Here is a 15,200-nt window from a genome sequence, read left to right as displayed (position 1 = left end):
TTACCAGTGTGAAGTTTGTTCTTTCTGTGTCATGTAGGGTTGTTTTTTTTCTGACTAAGCCAACGTGTATATATGTTTGAACAGGAGAACTTGCAGCAATGTGTGTGAGATTTGCATTTTGTCCACTGTTGGCCAGGATGGTGTCCCAACTCTCACTAAATCACTTCAATAGAGCTTTTCCAGATGGTGGATAGAAATACTTGAGTCATTTCTTAGTACTGTAGCTAAAGTTCTCATGTTTTTGTTATTTAGAAAAAGTTGTCAGTTTTAGGATGGAATACACCAATATGATGTTGATATTTTCTAACCTGTCAGAAATTTGTATTTTTATTGGTTTTAATAACACAAAGGTGGGACAATGACATGTCTCTCTATTATAGCTCCATATTGTTGAGTTTGAGGGTTTTTTTGTTATTGTTTCAACGAGTCAAGTCCAATTTCGAACAAAGTACAAACGATGAACCGAACATTGATAGTTCCAGACTTTTATTTCACATTTCAATGCCCTTGTAAGATGAATGTCGAGAAATGTTGACATTCGGACCTGCTGCAGCGTCAACAGTCATTAGCAGTAATGCGGATGTGTTTATACCGACGGGAAGAACGTCTTTATTGCACAGAGGTTATGATCTGGTGGGGGAAGAGCGATGTGACTTCATACAGTACGAATATCTCAAATTTTAGCCGGTGTTAGTGTTAAAAAGCCCTCAGTGTTGAGGGAGACTTGTCGTTGCAGTTTGTATTAAAATCACTCCATTGCAAACGTGTAACAGGTCAAAATGGGTCAAACAATAAATACAACAATCAACAAATGCATGGTAAAATGAATTATTAGTTAATAAATAAAATCACATGCAGATGTAAGACGAGCAAAACAAGACACAAAAAACAAAATCCTACAAACCAGTACAAGTCAGGCTACAGTGTTTGAACTTCGTTTGGTGATCCAAGCCCCAGCCCTTCGTCGAAATCCCACCCGCTCACAATATTTTGAAGAATAAAAGCTATTTATAAACTCTATGATAACCAGTAGCCAAAGCCTGGGAAGAGCAAACACATGCACTCTGGGTTTTTTTTTTCTTCTTTCTATTTTGATTCCACGAGACAGTGAAATCTACTTCCTTCACTCAATGTTGACATAATTTCTATTGGAGAAACAAGTCAGCGAGTAACATTCATCCATGGACCCGAACGACAGTCTTAACCTCAGTGGTACGATTGTGCATTCCCTTTAACGTGAAGGGATAAGGGCTGCTGGGAATGGTCTGAGGAGACAAATGTACTGTCAATCCAGGCACGCTGGGGGGGGGAGAGAGAGAGGATTGGAGGGCGCTACACACACACGGCGTTCCCGTTCACTTGGGCTGGAGGCCGCTGGGGGGCCGGGCTGCGTGAGGGGCCGGCGAGAGGAGGGTGGGGGCCGCGTGGAGCCTCTGCCGAGTTTCCTCTCACGCTGATGTGCTCCCATCCTCCCTGAAACACACGTGGAAGACGATGTGGTCAAATGCAACCCGCCTTTTGGTGATGTTCTATTCGTCCACAAGAGGGAGTGCACAAATACCACAGCATCGCAAGAAGTAACAAAAAAAAAAAAGGCTCAAAAAGTAGTGAACTCAAATTGCACACACCCCCCAAATAAAATAAACTATACGAAGAGTGCTGACATTAATCCAGAATATATTTAAGTCCTTAATTGAAACCTTTCAATAAACTAATACATTGATAAATTAGTGGTTTCTACTCCACCTCCGGCTCGTGGGCTGGGAGTTTAAGATCCCTGCTTTTAAATTTAAACCCACCATGTGATCATTAATGTGTAGTTATACACGTTTATGAAGGTATTTGAAATCCAGTCAAACTCAAAAATTCAGATGTCACACAGAGCCCTGCACCGGGTAATAACCTGTGCTATCATTAATCTGCAGGGCTCCCAGAGAGGCAAGAAGTGAATCCTCCTCTCATCCCAGTAAGGATCAGATAATCTCCACCTTGATCCTGTCATATCAAGCTGTGAGCAAACCTTCGCGATGGGGAAATTGCCCTTTTCGCGGATTACCGAAGTCCAGTGAATAAGACCATGCAGACATAATCCTTGGCTCAGATATTTACTTTTGACTCTGTGAACTTAAAAGAATAGGAAAAGAACGTAATTGTGACAGGTGCAAACGTCTGAGCGCCGCACTACGTAAGCAGCTCCCCCCCCCATTTGGCAGACGTTGCAGCCGGCAAGTCTTTCTATTCTTGATTGAGGTATTTTCACCCACTCTTCCCTGCATGTCACTTCAGCTCCGGCGGTATTTTTAGGCTCGTCTTCTATGTGCAGCATGTTTAAGTTCTCCCTCGTTGGATCTTCAGTGTGATTCAAGTCGGGGGAATGTGACTGTTGCTCTGGAAGCTTCACCTTACATGTCCACCACAGTGCTACTGTGCAGAGGCTGAGGACAGGACATAAAAATATCCTAACACACTTATAATGATGTAATAAAAAAGGAGGTCCTGTTTAAGGCTTTGTTGTTGAATTTGTTCACAAAAGAATTATTATTAACATGGTCTGTTATCAGGGTAAAGCTGGTCTGATTCGAGGAAGATAGAGATGTTAGAATCCATCTGCTCATTCAGCCTCCAATTCCTCCTTGACTGTATCCAGAATTCCATATTTCTATTCCTCTATTCCTCTATTCCTTCCTATTTATGCCTGAAAAAAGTCCCTGAAATTGCATTTTCTACTTAAATTACTGATCATCTCACAAGATTGAAGCTATTAATTAAAGATTTATCATAGTTTTTTTATGGGCCAGCATCAGTACCAGATATGCTTGTTTCCTTTTATACAGTTCGTATTGTGGAAGACGGTGTGTGTGATATGGGACTCACCCCTATACCGTAGTCCCAGGACTGGCCCTTGGGCTGCATGGGCCCCAAACCCAGCCTGTGGCAGACGACTCCAGTAGTCTCACCGGGGAAGCCGGGGACTCCATCTGCTATGATCCAAACCTGGCAAAAAAAAAAAAAAAAACACATTACAAACTGAACATCCATGCATTACGAGGTGATGCTAGTTGAGTCAGGGGTGGGCTTCCTCTCCTTGTGTATTTTTTAAGCCTTTATCTCATCATTGTCTGTCTCTCTGTTTGCTCTGCGACCCCAACTTGTACATTTCTAAAACCTTGAGAAAATATCCAGTTCTCAACTTTGAAATAATTCCCCAGGGACCTGTACGTCTACCGACCTGGTCCAGCGGTCCGACGGACACCGTGGTGGCGTTGTTGGAGATGAGCTCCCAGGCGGAGCCCTGAGGGTAGCTGGGGGTGAGACCCTGTCTGTACCAAAGGTTGCCTGCATCACATTAATAAATAGATTATCAGCTCACGTCCTTCGATTCTAATCTCATAAAACTTTATCCCACTCACTGTTTTCGTCCACAGCAAAGACCGAGGTTCGTCCAACTGACAGCTGTCTGAGGGTCTGTCTCGGGGGAGAAGGGATGTGGTACCAACACTCTCCTGCAGGTAAACAAACACTCTGAAAGAAGTCTACTTGCTTTAATGGCAGGTGTATTACTTTTCCATAATATTTATATTTTAATAGTCCTGATCACATTCTCTAATGTTAAAGTTCCTTGTGGATAAAATTGTGAACCAGTCCACTATAAACATAGGTGGACATGTTTTTGACATCATGTAGATTAAGATATGCAGAGAGTTACTTCAAGTCTGTTTAAGAATCTAAGTATGTCACAAGAAGAAACTCACACAAACACTTATATGTGGTACAAATGTTCACGTCTTTTAACGGACCTGCTGGGTTTTGTGGGGACACTGATCCTCGGTAAAACACAGCTCCATCCTTGGCGATGGCCCACACCTGGTTGGCTCCGCCAATGGAGATGGACTTGAAAGGCTGGTCTGTTCCCACATGGAGCCAGGAGCTGCCCTGTGAGAGTTTATACACGAGATCCATTAAGATCTGAACATAACTGAAATTCGAGGATTGTCGGAAACCGTTGCGATGGCGTTTCTCACCGCTGGGTTTTGGGGGCTGACTCCCAGGCGACACAGCACCTCCCCCTTGTCGCTGAGGGCCCAAACAGGCACCTGCTCCATTCTGCTCTGAGCCAGACATGGCATTAGAGAGATGTCACTCAAACAGATAGGCGGGACCTGCTGCCATGGGCCTCTCGCTGCGATCTTACACTTCCTGTGAGCGAGACATGTGACTTTAAAGACGCCGCACAAACGGTGACTCGCAAACCACAGGGTTGTGTCATTTACCTCATCCATCTTCTGCGTCGAACAAAGTCTTTCAAGGTTTTGTGGCCATGAAATGTCCTGTAGAAAAGAACAAATTCAAAGAAAAATAACCTTGCTGTCGTGTTCATATATGTTGTTTTTTTTTGGTGTAAATCTGTGTTTGGAAGTCGTCACATACGTGGGGAAGTCTGCCGCATACTGCCAGCCCTCTTTGTCTGTGCCTCCAGGGACATTATAGTTCACGGCCCACTCTGACACCTGAGGCAGAGGGAAACATTCTAACAACTAGCTTAAACGCACAGAAGGAATTTTTGAAAAATCATCATCCACCTACCCATGACCACAGAGGGGAGGGTGGGTGTGTGTTGCCTTTGGTGCACTCTCTCAATCCACTCTCATCGCTCCACATAGGGCGGTCAGTGGGGAGTCCTCTGGATAAGTGGGACATAATGACAGATTATATTTAAGGGCTTACAACAACAACAAAAAAGATCTAAAACTGTAAAATAAGAAGTTGTCATACTTGTCAGTGTATCCCGTCATTGGGTTCCACCTTTGATTCTCATACACATGCACACTTCTGACATCGGTCTGCTGATGCATTTGAGAGGCTCCTCCTGCAGTAAACACAGACGCAGACAAATGGTTAATGCGAGCAAATGTGTCAAAGTTTCTTTATGGGTTTTTATGTGTATGAGTGACTCTACGGGCTCTAAAGAGTGGGAGGAATGGCAGAGGCTCAGACTATGCTAAAGCAATTTTACATCAAACAAAAAAAATATTTTTCAGCCTGGTCAGCAGAGCTTCATGTATCATTGATAGGAAAGGGTTAGGTTTATGACCATAATCTCTGTTCCTTACTAAACACACTCAATGACCAAGAGGTACACTCGTACACTATAGCATGATCTCATATGGCAGAGCAAATGTTCTGATTTCCTCAGTTTGCATGGATCCCATAATAATGTAAGAGTGCACCAAATGATGTGGCCAGCAACAGCAAGGTAACTTTAAATATATTTACTGCATTCGGAGCTTCAAAAATGATTGCAAGCTATGGTAAGCTGTAGGGAACATGGGTAACTGTCTAGGGGACATGTTTACCCGGGTTGGGCTGCTGCCCATAGAGCCCACTGTAGACCCAGGCAGTGCCGTCCCACCCGATGCCCCACACCAGCCCCAGACTGTTAGATTCTACACGGCGCAGGTGGCCCGGGACCTGTCGCCAAAACCTGCAGCACCACACAGCGGAAGCACCTCAGCGTTAGCCACAGCATTGTTAGCACAGAAAGACAGTTTGAAGCGGACCGGCACAGACTAAACCCACTTTAAGCCGACGTTAGCATGTTAGTGGTATGTTAAAATGGCGTGTTGCAGAATTGTGATCGTGCAAACCGAAGGAAAAAAAAAAAGGGAAATTTAGGTTCAACAGAAATATAAAATCTTCAGTCTCACATGAGGTCACAGGCCACAGTGTGCACAGAGGTCTCCAGTGAGAAGGACGGATCGTGGACCATGATGTCTCCCTTGGAGGTTGTGGACCACAGGGCCTGTCTGGCCGGGGGACCTGTGATCCCTCGACACTCACAGCAACAGTCAGACAACAGGCACAACTGAGCACAAAGGACACAGTGATGAAGATCAATCAGCTTGGTTGTGTAAAAGATCAGTTTAAATAAATGGGCAAAAAAGAAAGAAAGACATTTTACCCAATCATTCATGTCTCTTTCACTTTGTGCTGCCAGGACCAAAGGCCACCTCTGCTTGGTCCTTTCAGCTGTGTACACAGCAAAGGCATAGTGGCAGTCCCTGAGCACTGGAACCAACACCGTCACTTCATTTATAAACACATGGAGGTACTGAGACGAAAAGAATGAGAAGACAGTGAGCGAGAGGCGGCAGAAGAGGAAACATTCCTACCACACAACTGACCACCCGTATAGTTACTAAAATATCAACTTTCAATCAGTTAAAATTGGCTAAGAAGATTATAACTGCTGAAAATGGATACAAAAGCTTAAACAGCAAAGTTCATTGTCGTTTGTAGTTGTGAAATGTCATGAATGTACGTTTAAGCGAAACTACATGGGTAATTTTATAATCTGTGCGATCTTTCATGATTAAACATGTTTTGTGGGTCCAGATGAATCTTATGAAGGAGAAAAATGTGGCTCTTTTGATGAGAAAGGCTCATAGAGCCCTGACCTAGGATAAGGTATCAAATGCTCTATAGAACTGATTGAAATTAACATTAGCAACAAAACCAACCTTTTTCTCATCATACTGTGTGTAATAGACAAAGAAAATGCTGTCCTTCCTGCCATCAGACTTGGTGGACTGTTCAAGAGCAACGCCCACGTCCACCCAGCGGTGAGGTTTCCAATCTCTCCACCAGCGCAGCGTGCCTTTACGCACCCACACCGACTGACGAGGGACACAAGAAAAAATGTTTTGGACCAGAGGAGAAAGAGAGACGCCGTGGAAACAAAGAAAAGTGTCCTGAAACAAAGAATAGCTGGTCTTACGTTGCTCCTCTCGAGTGGTTTCTTGCTGATCTCATCTTTGGGTTCCTGCTGTTGTGGCTGCTCTCTCCAGGCTGCCGACTGGACCGGAGTCAGGGACAACGAGGTGGTGAGAGGACCTGACGTGCAATCAGCCACAGAGATCATCAAAACCACAACATTTCAACTTGCGGCTCAAATTGGTCAGATTTGTGACTTTTTGTACTCAATTGTTTTCCCCAAGAGTCTCAACAAGATAAACATGATTTCTGTCTCTATATACCTGCAGGACTAAGCCAGCTAATCTGTGAACTTGCGTCCACATCACAACCGCCACCAGAGATCCAGGACCAAACGGGCCCGTCTTCCTCCCCGACACCCTGAGAGCTCTCCAGAGTCCCCAAGGCGTAAGTCGCAGCGGCGCTCCCTTCGCCCTTCAACAAAGGCCCCGCTGCCTGTGTGCTCCGGGCGGCCTCCGCCCCCTCCAGGTCCACGTTCATCCAGGGAACGTCATGTTCTGCGGCCTTAGTGGGGGTCAGGAGTATCGGCGCCGAGGGCAGCTCTTTGACCTCTTCCTGTGGTATCTCTGCGATTGACGTTTGTGGCGTGGAAGTTCTGTCACGGTCAGAAACCAGGCTGTTGATGAAGCTGTCGCTGGCCGGGATGAAAGGCTTGGGGGCGTCTTGCTGAGGGGCTGGTGGTGGGGTTTCCGTTTCCGGCGGGGGTGTTGGTGTGTCAGTTCCACCTAAGGGGACGACAGAGGGAGCTTCTGCCTCCAGGACGGGGGTTTGACTTGTGCCATTCTGAGGGTCAGTGGGACCTAATTCTGAGTCTGAGTCAGTGCAGCTCAGAACTGAGGCTTGCGAGGCCTCGGTTAGCTGGCCGCTGAACTCACATTTGTCCCTGTCAAACAACACAAACAGTGAAAATGACGAGACAGAGAAGAAAAATACATCACGTGATTGAATTCAGGTATTTATGCAGACCTGTGTGGAAGAACTTCTTTATTGTGGCCCCATTGGCCAGAGACGGGGATCCAGCCATTTCCACTTGGTTCAGATGGGGTCACACCCATTCTAAAATACAGACCACGGTCTTCACCAACTGCCCACACCTAGGAGAAAAAGATAGATCACATACAGACATATAAGACTGCTGTAACAAGATCATTTTTTATTAATAAATGGCTCATTATCAAATCATTCTACATATTGAGTTTTCATGATACTTTGGAGCAAACAAACTAATCTACAGAATCCATAACTTATGTACAATACAACATATTACATTTCGTTGTCAACAACATATCAGGGGCACAGACAGGACACAGGCAACCGTTACTTTATAAGGCCATATACTGTAACACTGGCTCCCACCACCTCAGTCAAGCCATACCCATAATTGCAACCGTGAAATATGAAATATGGGATATGATGACGAGGGCTTGGCCAGCTTCTAATTAGGGAGTCTCCCATATGTCAGGAATATAGTCTGGGGATATATAAGGCTGGGGCTGAGGTGCGACTGCTGGGACATTGGCTGGAAGGGCTGGGTTTACTCGTGTTACATGGCAACTTCGGGGCACGACTCAAGGCTAAGAGGCAGAAGAGGGACACGAGCGAGAGACGGAGAGGGAGGAGGTGTGAGATGTGGGTTTGCAATGCAAGCAAAGTCTTCAGCAGTGAGACACAGGAGCGAAGACTTTCTGCCGTGACCCCCCTCTTAAGCCCTGATCTGGGTCGTCCTGAAACCAGATCCAAAGGGAGGGCGAAGTGAAACAGTTGGAGGGAAAGCGACTCGATGTGCAGAAGCTGTGTGGGGAAGAAGCTGACCGCAATAACTTTTAAATTAGAACTTTGTGTCCAGTACAGCGACATAATGGTGCTACTTTGCTTTTAAAAAAATTATTATGGTGGAATTTCCTACAAACAGTAACTATTGAATTCACTATTGAATCCTCATTACTTGCATCTTGGATTGACTGAATGTAACAAATGGAATCAGATGAGGTGATTTTATGATTGTTCACTTGTGCTTTGAATATTGCCCCAAAGGGCATCTCAAACGTATCCACATCAACAGTAATATCTTGTACCTGGTCATTGAGTCCAACATCCACCATCATCATCTCTCCTCCGATGCTGATCCAGCCAGAACCACAGGGATTGTGCGAATTCACGCCACGCCTGAACCACACCTGGGGATACGCGCATACAGATATGTTATCATCACATGAGCCGCAGCGCCACAGTAAATGACACATGGGAGGAGTGTTGATTCACCTTGTAGTCTTTAGTGACCACCCAGACCACACTGACTCCCACAGCCACATGAAGTGCTTCAACCTCCTTTACTGGTGATTCCACTTCCACCCACGACGTGCCTGTCCGCAGGAGCATAGGCTCAAACAACTACATTCAAATAAGTGGCAGCAAAACACTGAAGGTCATGTTAACGGTACTTTAAATGCTTAATAATCATAACCCAATAGATGAGTTGTTATAAGTCTATGGATGTGACTTTCTATCCACATGGCAATATTTTTGGGAGTTTAATCTGGTAAACACAGAAAAATCTCCAAAAATAACTTATTTTCTATATTTTGCTGGTGAGAACATAGTTTCAAGGTCAATCGGGTGTTTTATTGGCATAAATAAACTGATCTCAACAAGAAAGCAATACTGGCAATTAACCTAGAAGAGACTTGTCAGCAGCTGCATGATGGTCTCAAACGCTTCCTGTCATAATATCACTCAATGATCCCGATGAAAGACGACCGAGGTAAACAAAGCAAGGCCAAGTGAGACAAACTGTAGTCATAACATGTGTGCCTCGATGCATGCTGACCAGTTGGGCTGTCCAGGCTGAGACCAGTGCGAACCAGCAGGTTTCCATCCCACAGTAATGCCCACAGCAGGTCTCCAGGTCCAGCTGATAACTGAGCCACTTCCTTGGGCACTTCCACTTCCTCCCATGTGGATCCCTCCGGGACCCGAGGGTGGATACCCTCCCTGAACCACACCTGCCAGATACAAGATGTGTCATTACATTGTAATGATAATCAATTGTAATATTTAATCTATAACTCTGGCTGATTCGTGAATTCAGTCAAGACTTGAATGGCTGGTGATCGGTGACTTTTTGCCCTTTATCAATTAAATGTACATTTTCTGGAGCTTCAAAATCTATTTAACCTTCAAAATGAAGATAAACCCTGGTCATAAGCTTTCATTTCTAGTTATGCATGTGAGCCCAAACTGTTGATGCATAATTCGGTCTTTCCAGGTTGGACACATCTCAAAGTAATTTACTACACTAGACTAGAGACTAGAGTCTAGTTGACCTTTGACCAATGAGCCAAAACTGTAGTTTATGTTGTATTGATGAAGTTAACGAATTAAGAAGAGTAATGTCTATTTTTTGTGCACATTGAATCAAACTATCTTTTATGAAACATGACAGGATAGTGACTTCATGCATCTTAGATGAAATATTAATTAAAAAAAATAATGCAACTGTCTGATTTATCACCTCTGGTTGCGAGACAAGAGTCTCTGAAAGTTTGCTTGTTGTGCAACAACTCTTATGAAGCTATATAGAGAAGCACAGCAGAGGGGTTGAAGACTCCTTATGGGACAGTGTAGCTGTGGATATTATATGGAGTCATGCTCCCCTCTTGTGGCCAAAACATAAATGTAAACCACAGATAGTAAGAAGCCTGCTGCAGGCTAGAATTGGTTAAGGTTGCTGTATTTGTTTCCTGTGTATTAATACAATCAAACCCTCAACAAACAAAACTATGCTTTATAAACAAAAAAAAATGCACACAAATGTGACCAAGAGCTGGAGAATAGTACTTATTGTTATTGACTTTATGCTTCTGTTTTCCACTGAACAAACACTGAGAGCTCCAGCTCTTTCATGTTAAAGTAAAAAAAAGAAAGATCTGTGCAGCATCTACTCTGAACCTCAGCGACATGGGCACTGGTCCTGGGGACAGACCTGTCCTTGTTGTGAGACACCCCAGAGGTATGGATATCGTCCAGACTGGTCGCTCATCTCCCAGCCTCCACAGCTGATGTCACAGAGTGGCAACGGAGGTTTTTTGGGGTTGTCCAAGGGGATCTGAAGCAGGAAAGCATCGGCTTCATTCTTGACACTGCGGCCACTCATTCCCAACTGAGGGCGAAACTAATAACATTCTAAAAAGACATGTGGAACAACCCGAGGCTCTCCAAACCTTCGCCCAGCTGCCTTGTGCTATGTATCTTCTGTAGCGTATCCACCGCCTCCGGCGAACGCAGGAGTTCCACTTCTTGTCTGGGGAAAAGTTAGCTGGGAAATCGACAGCATACTCCCAGCCCTAAAGTGCAACGGTGAAGCAAAAAGGCAAAGAGTGTGCATTTTACAAAGTAAAACTAGATAAAGGTGTTTAAAAAATTTTTTTTATAAAAAAAGGAACCCTTTTTTCTTACCCCTGTTTGGCTGGGTTCTCCGCCACAGGTCTGATCCACAAACCAGTCCCCCTCCCACTCCCAGCTGCGGGACGGCAGCTCGAAACTGTGGAGCGGTTGTGGATTCATCCCGGTCACGTCGCTCCACGGCCAGCGGTCGGTGGGCAGCAGAGTGTCGGTGAAGCCGTCGACGGGGTTCCACCTCTGGAGACACACACACACACACACACACACACACACACACACACACACACACACACACACACACACACACACACACACACACACACACACACACACACACACACACACACACACACACACACACACACACACACACGCCCAGATTAACGGAACTTTGACGGGTGATGATGAAACGGTGTGTCGCACCAACGCACCTCTCAGACCCACCTGGTTTTCGTAGGTCTCCTCCCGGTAGCGGATGGAGGTCTCGCTGGGCATCATATTGAGGTAAATGTGGTGGTCACAACCGACGCCCCAGCAACGGCCCTTCCCCGCTGTGACACGCTTCAGCTCCAGCAGCATGTCGTCGGCTCGCTCCCAGCGCCGGCCGGCCGTGGAGAGGCCGTACACTCTGCCGTACACGTCCACGGCCCACAGCATGGTGATGGGCATCCTGGCCCCTGGACACAAACAGCAAGACAGCACTCATCTTTTAAAGCCTGTCTATTGTATATTTCATGACTCTGTGTACTTAAAGGTTTATCGATGTCCTGAAGAGATTATGAGCAAAGGCCACACTTGCATTTAGGTTCAAGAGAATTACTGCTCTTTTTCCACTCTGGTACTCAGACCATGAGTGAAGAAATGATCTGATTCTTAGGATGACAGCACTTGGAGAGAAAAAAAACTTGGTAGTATTTAGTAAGTATTTATGTTTATAGTTTAAATTACATAAATACTTTTAATTGGGGATGTCAGGGTAGGATGAGGCAGTTCACAAAATGAGCTACACAATATTTGAAAGGTATCCGTTTCACAAATTAATAAAAAGAATGGGAAGATTAGATTTTCCTGTAATATTTCCATCGTGGGAATATTCCAGATGTTGCAGCAGCATAGTGGCTGCATAGTGGATAGCAAGCTGTGAAATGATATCAGAGATATGCAAATCTCTCAGATTTTAACCTGTTGTTTATGAGATTATCTATAAAGTGCGCATTTTCGCTTTGTGCCTGCATCCATCTTCTTTAAGGACCATGACTTATTTTTCACAATACAAAGGAACAATGGATAATTCATTAGTTTTCAAAGTATATGGTGGAGGAAGCACCAGGAATTATGAATAACTGTGGTCAGGGGAATGGCTTATCCGAGACTATGAGAATCCTTGAGTTATAGATCTAGATTTTAAAAAATTTAATAAAATGGAGGATGGCCTAGAGGCGAGAGAAGTAGACTTCACATTGGAAGTTTGCAAGTTTAAATTCCTCAGTAAACAGGTCCTGAGAAAGACCCTTGACCCCCATCAGCTCACTGGAACGCCTTATTGAGTCAGCCATCCTCATACTAGAAATAGGAAGAGCAAATGCAGGAAAAAGACATTTCCCTATTGGGAATAATACAAGTTAGTTAGTTAGTTAGTTAGTTAGCTCAAGATGTAACTTGATTTTTTCAGTGTTGTCTGACATCCAACCCTCTATGACTGAGATTTGATAGATAGATAGATAGATAGATAGATAGATAGATAGATAGATAGATAGACAACCCATGTAACATTTCTTAAAAAGCTTCCTTGATTAATTGATGCAAAAATAAAATAGATATATTTTGTATTCTAAGCTGTCCCATTCTCATATAACAGTTAACAAAAATATATATGATACTATAAATACACATATACTGCACTGTAATACTTTGAAATGGGCCAAATGGACCCGTAGAAAAACAAACAACCGGGTGATGACTTGTAGTTTGAAATCCCTGACCAGAAGTAGCTGCTTTTCCTTTGACTTGCTGGCTTGACACTTGCTTCAGCGACTGACACTAATCCGCTCCTGTATCGACTGTCACTATGTCAAAGCCACCGCGACTCACTCGGGCCTTTATTTACCTCTTGTGTAACACAAACACATCCAATACCGTCCAGATAAATATCGTTTTGTTTACATTATTTTTATTCTTTACGCAGAGGCAGGAGCTGAAGAGGTGTGTCGAGGGATCCGTAGTCTGTCTAACAACCCATCACGTTGCAGAATGTTCTTTTTTTCCCCCAGTGGGACTGCAGTTTAACATGCTGGACTTGTAGCTTGTGCATACTGCAGTGGGGCTATTCGCCGCGTAAATTTACGCGTAAATTACGCGTATACACGGAGACTCACACAGGCGCTCCAGTAAATCTAGGATAACAAACACTGGTTGTAAACGAGCCGCAGCAGCAGCAGTAGCAGCGGCAGCCTTACCCGAATAGTGGTGTCCGATCCGCGGTTGTCAAGGAAATATCAACAGGGGCGTCCTGACATCAGGTGCAACAGCCGATACCTGCCGCCTCCCGGGCCCATGCTAGGACACATCCGACACCCCCACCATGGTTAATAACAAGAGGAGACCACATCATCCATGCAGCATGTAGGCACAGCGAGATATGGACTCATATGCTGCAAAGTCGGATATAAGCTGTTTACATCTTCGGGGAGCAGGCGGCACTCAGCTGGCTTAAATCTAAAATAAATAAACAAATAAATAAATGTCCAAGCACAAGACATTGTACTTACGCATGAGGCTCTGTTGTGAGCAACACCTATGTGGGGGGGAAAAGTAAAGTCATTCATGCACGCAGAGGTATTTAATTCTCATTTGGGACTAGAGAGACGCTCCTGTGCAACTCCGGCTCCACAAGGGGAAATGGAGGAAGTGCTGCTCTGATTGGTTGAAACTCTTCAGCGGCTGTGAGATGCTGCGCTCCCATTGGTCCATTTCTCACAGTCCCAGGATATCGGTCCGTCGGCCTGCAGCTCATTAACCTCACATTTTAATAATTCAGCGACGGATCAATTATTGAAGCGCAGGCTTGGTGTGACTCGTCCGTCTACAGTCCCAAATGTTACACCAAGACCTGACTCCTAAATATTTGCGCAATTACTACGTTTGTTGGTTGATTGACCTGCTACGTAGTATGTTGCTATTATATACAGCAACCTGCATACAACCATACACCATATTAAAACATATTTGAAAAAGGTCGACGAAGTATTAAAAAAAGAACAAATCAGAAAAGCATCAAGAAAACCCTCAATTTGTAGAACAAATCATAATTTGTGAGTTAAAGAGTAAAATGATTACAGGTTTCCACAAACTCAAAAATAACTTTATACTTATCTAGTCCCACATCTTAACTCTGAATACTTACTAACATAAATACGCATACAATTTTACATATTCATATGTTCTTAATTGTTCAATCTATTGTGTAATAACGGTATTCATAATAAATCTAATTGCCCTATAAGACAATAATTGACAAGCAGTTTTATGTTATGAGACTTACAACTTTCTAGAAAGTTATTCATACATTGACCATGTGAAAATATAAAGTAGTATAATTAAGTTTCACAAGTTTCATATGTTAAACTGTGTTACTTGTGAAGTTTGCATGTTCTCTCCAGGTGTGGGATTAGTGGATTTCCTCCCACAGTCCACAAACATGCATGTGAGGTTAATTGATGAGCCTGAATAGTTTCTATGTTTCTTACCCTGTGATGGACCCGGGGAACTGTCTTCTGTCCTGCCTTTGTCCTGAGTCAGCTGATCGGCTTGGCGACCCTGGTCAAAGTGCCATATGTAAGAAAAATGTCTACCTAAAGTCACATAAGATTAAATGCATCACTGTTATTCATCACAAAAAAAAAACCCCATATCCACATTTGGTACTTCTGTTCAAGTTTTATTTTTAGTATCCAGTTGTGAACTATTGTAAGACATGAAACAAACAAATCATGAGTTTAGCATATTTCAGTTTTTCCCACTCTGAGACA

The 15,200-nt window shown here is 44.1% G+C and overlaps 1 protein-coding gene across 1 annotated transcript; it reads right to left on the bottom strand.

Moving 5' to 3' along the window:
* Positions 1 to 1,193: 1,193 nt before the first annotated feature.
* Positions 1,194 to 14,059, bottom strand: tecpr1b (tectonin beta-propeller repeat containing 1b). The gene is made up of 26 exons (XM_080510908.1): positions 13,941 to 14,059; positions 13,629 to 13,728; positions 11,617 to 11,849; positions 11,227 to 11,409; positions 10,992 to 11,114; positions 10,754 to 10,876; positions 9,599 to 9,773; positions 9,034 to 9,134; positions 8,847 to 8,948; positions 7,738 to 7,865; positions 7,035 to 7,654; positions 6,776 to 6,891; positions 6,519 to 6,674; positions 5,960 to 6,109; positions 5,706 to 5,863; positions 5,385 to 5,482; positions 4,774 to 4,867; positions 4,585 to 4,681; positions 4,429 to 4,508; positions 4,272 to 4,328; positions 4,023 to 4,197; positions 3,798 to 3,933; positions 3,411 to 3,503; positions 3,230 to 3,336; positions 2,875 to 2,994; positions 1,194 to 1,473 (listed from the first exon to the last, which is right to left on the bottom strand). The coding sequence occupies exons 3-26, from the start codon at positions 11,839 to 11,841 to the stop codon at positions 1,333 to 1,335; spliced, it is 3,558 nt and encodes a 1,185-aa protein (XP_080367034.1). The 5' UTR covers positions 11,842 to 11,849; positions 13,629 to 13,728; positions 13,941 to 14,059; the 3' UTR covers positions 1,194 to 1,332.
* Between the last annotated feature and the right edge of the window lie 1,141 nt (positions 14,060 to 15,200).

This window comes from Blennius ocellaris (genome assembly GCF_963422515.1).
Source record: "Blennius ocellaris genome assembly, chromosome: 16".
NCBI classification, from domain to species: Eukaryota; Metazoa; Chordata; class Actinopteri; order Blenniiformes; family Blenniidae; genus Blennius; species Blennius ocellaris.
This window is presented reverse-complemented; position numbering and strand designations above follow the sequence as displayed.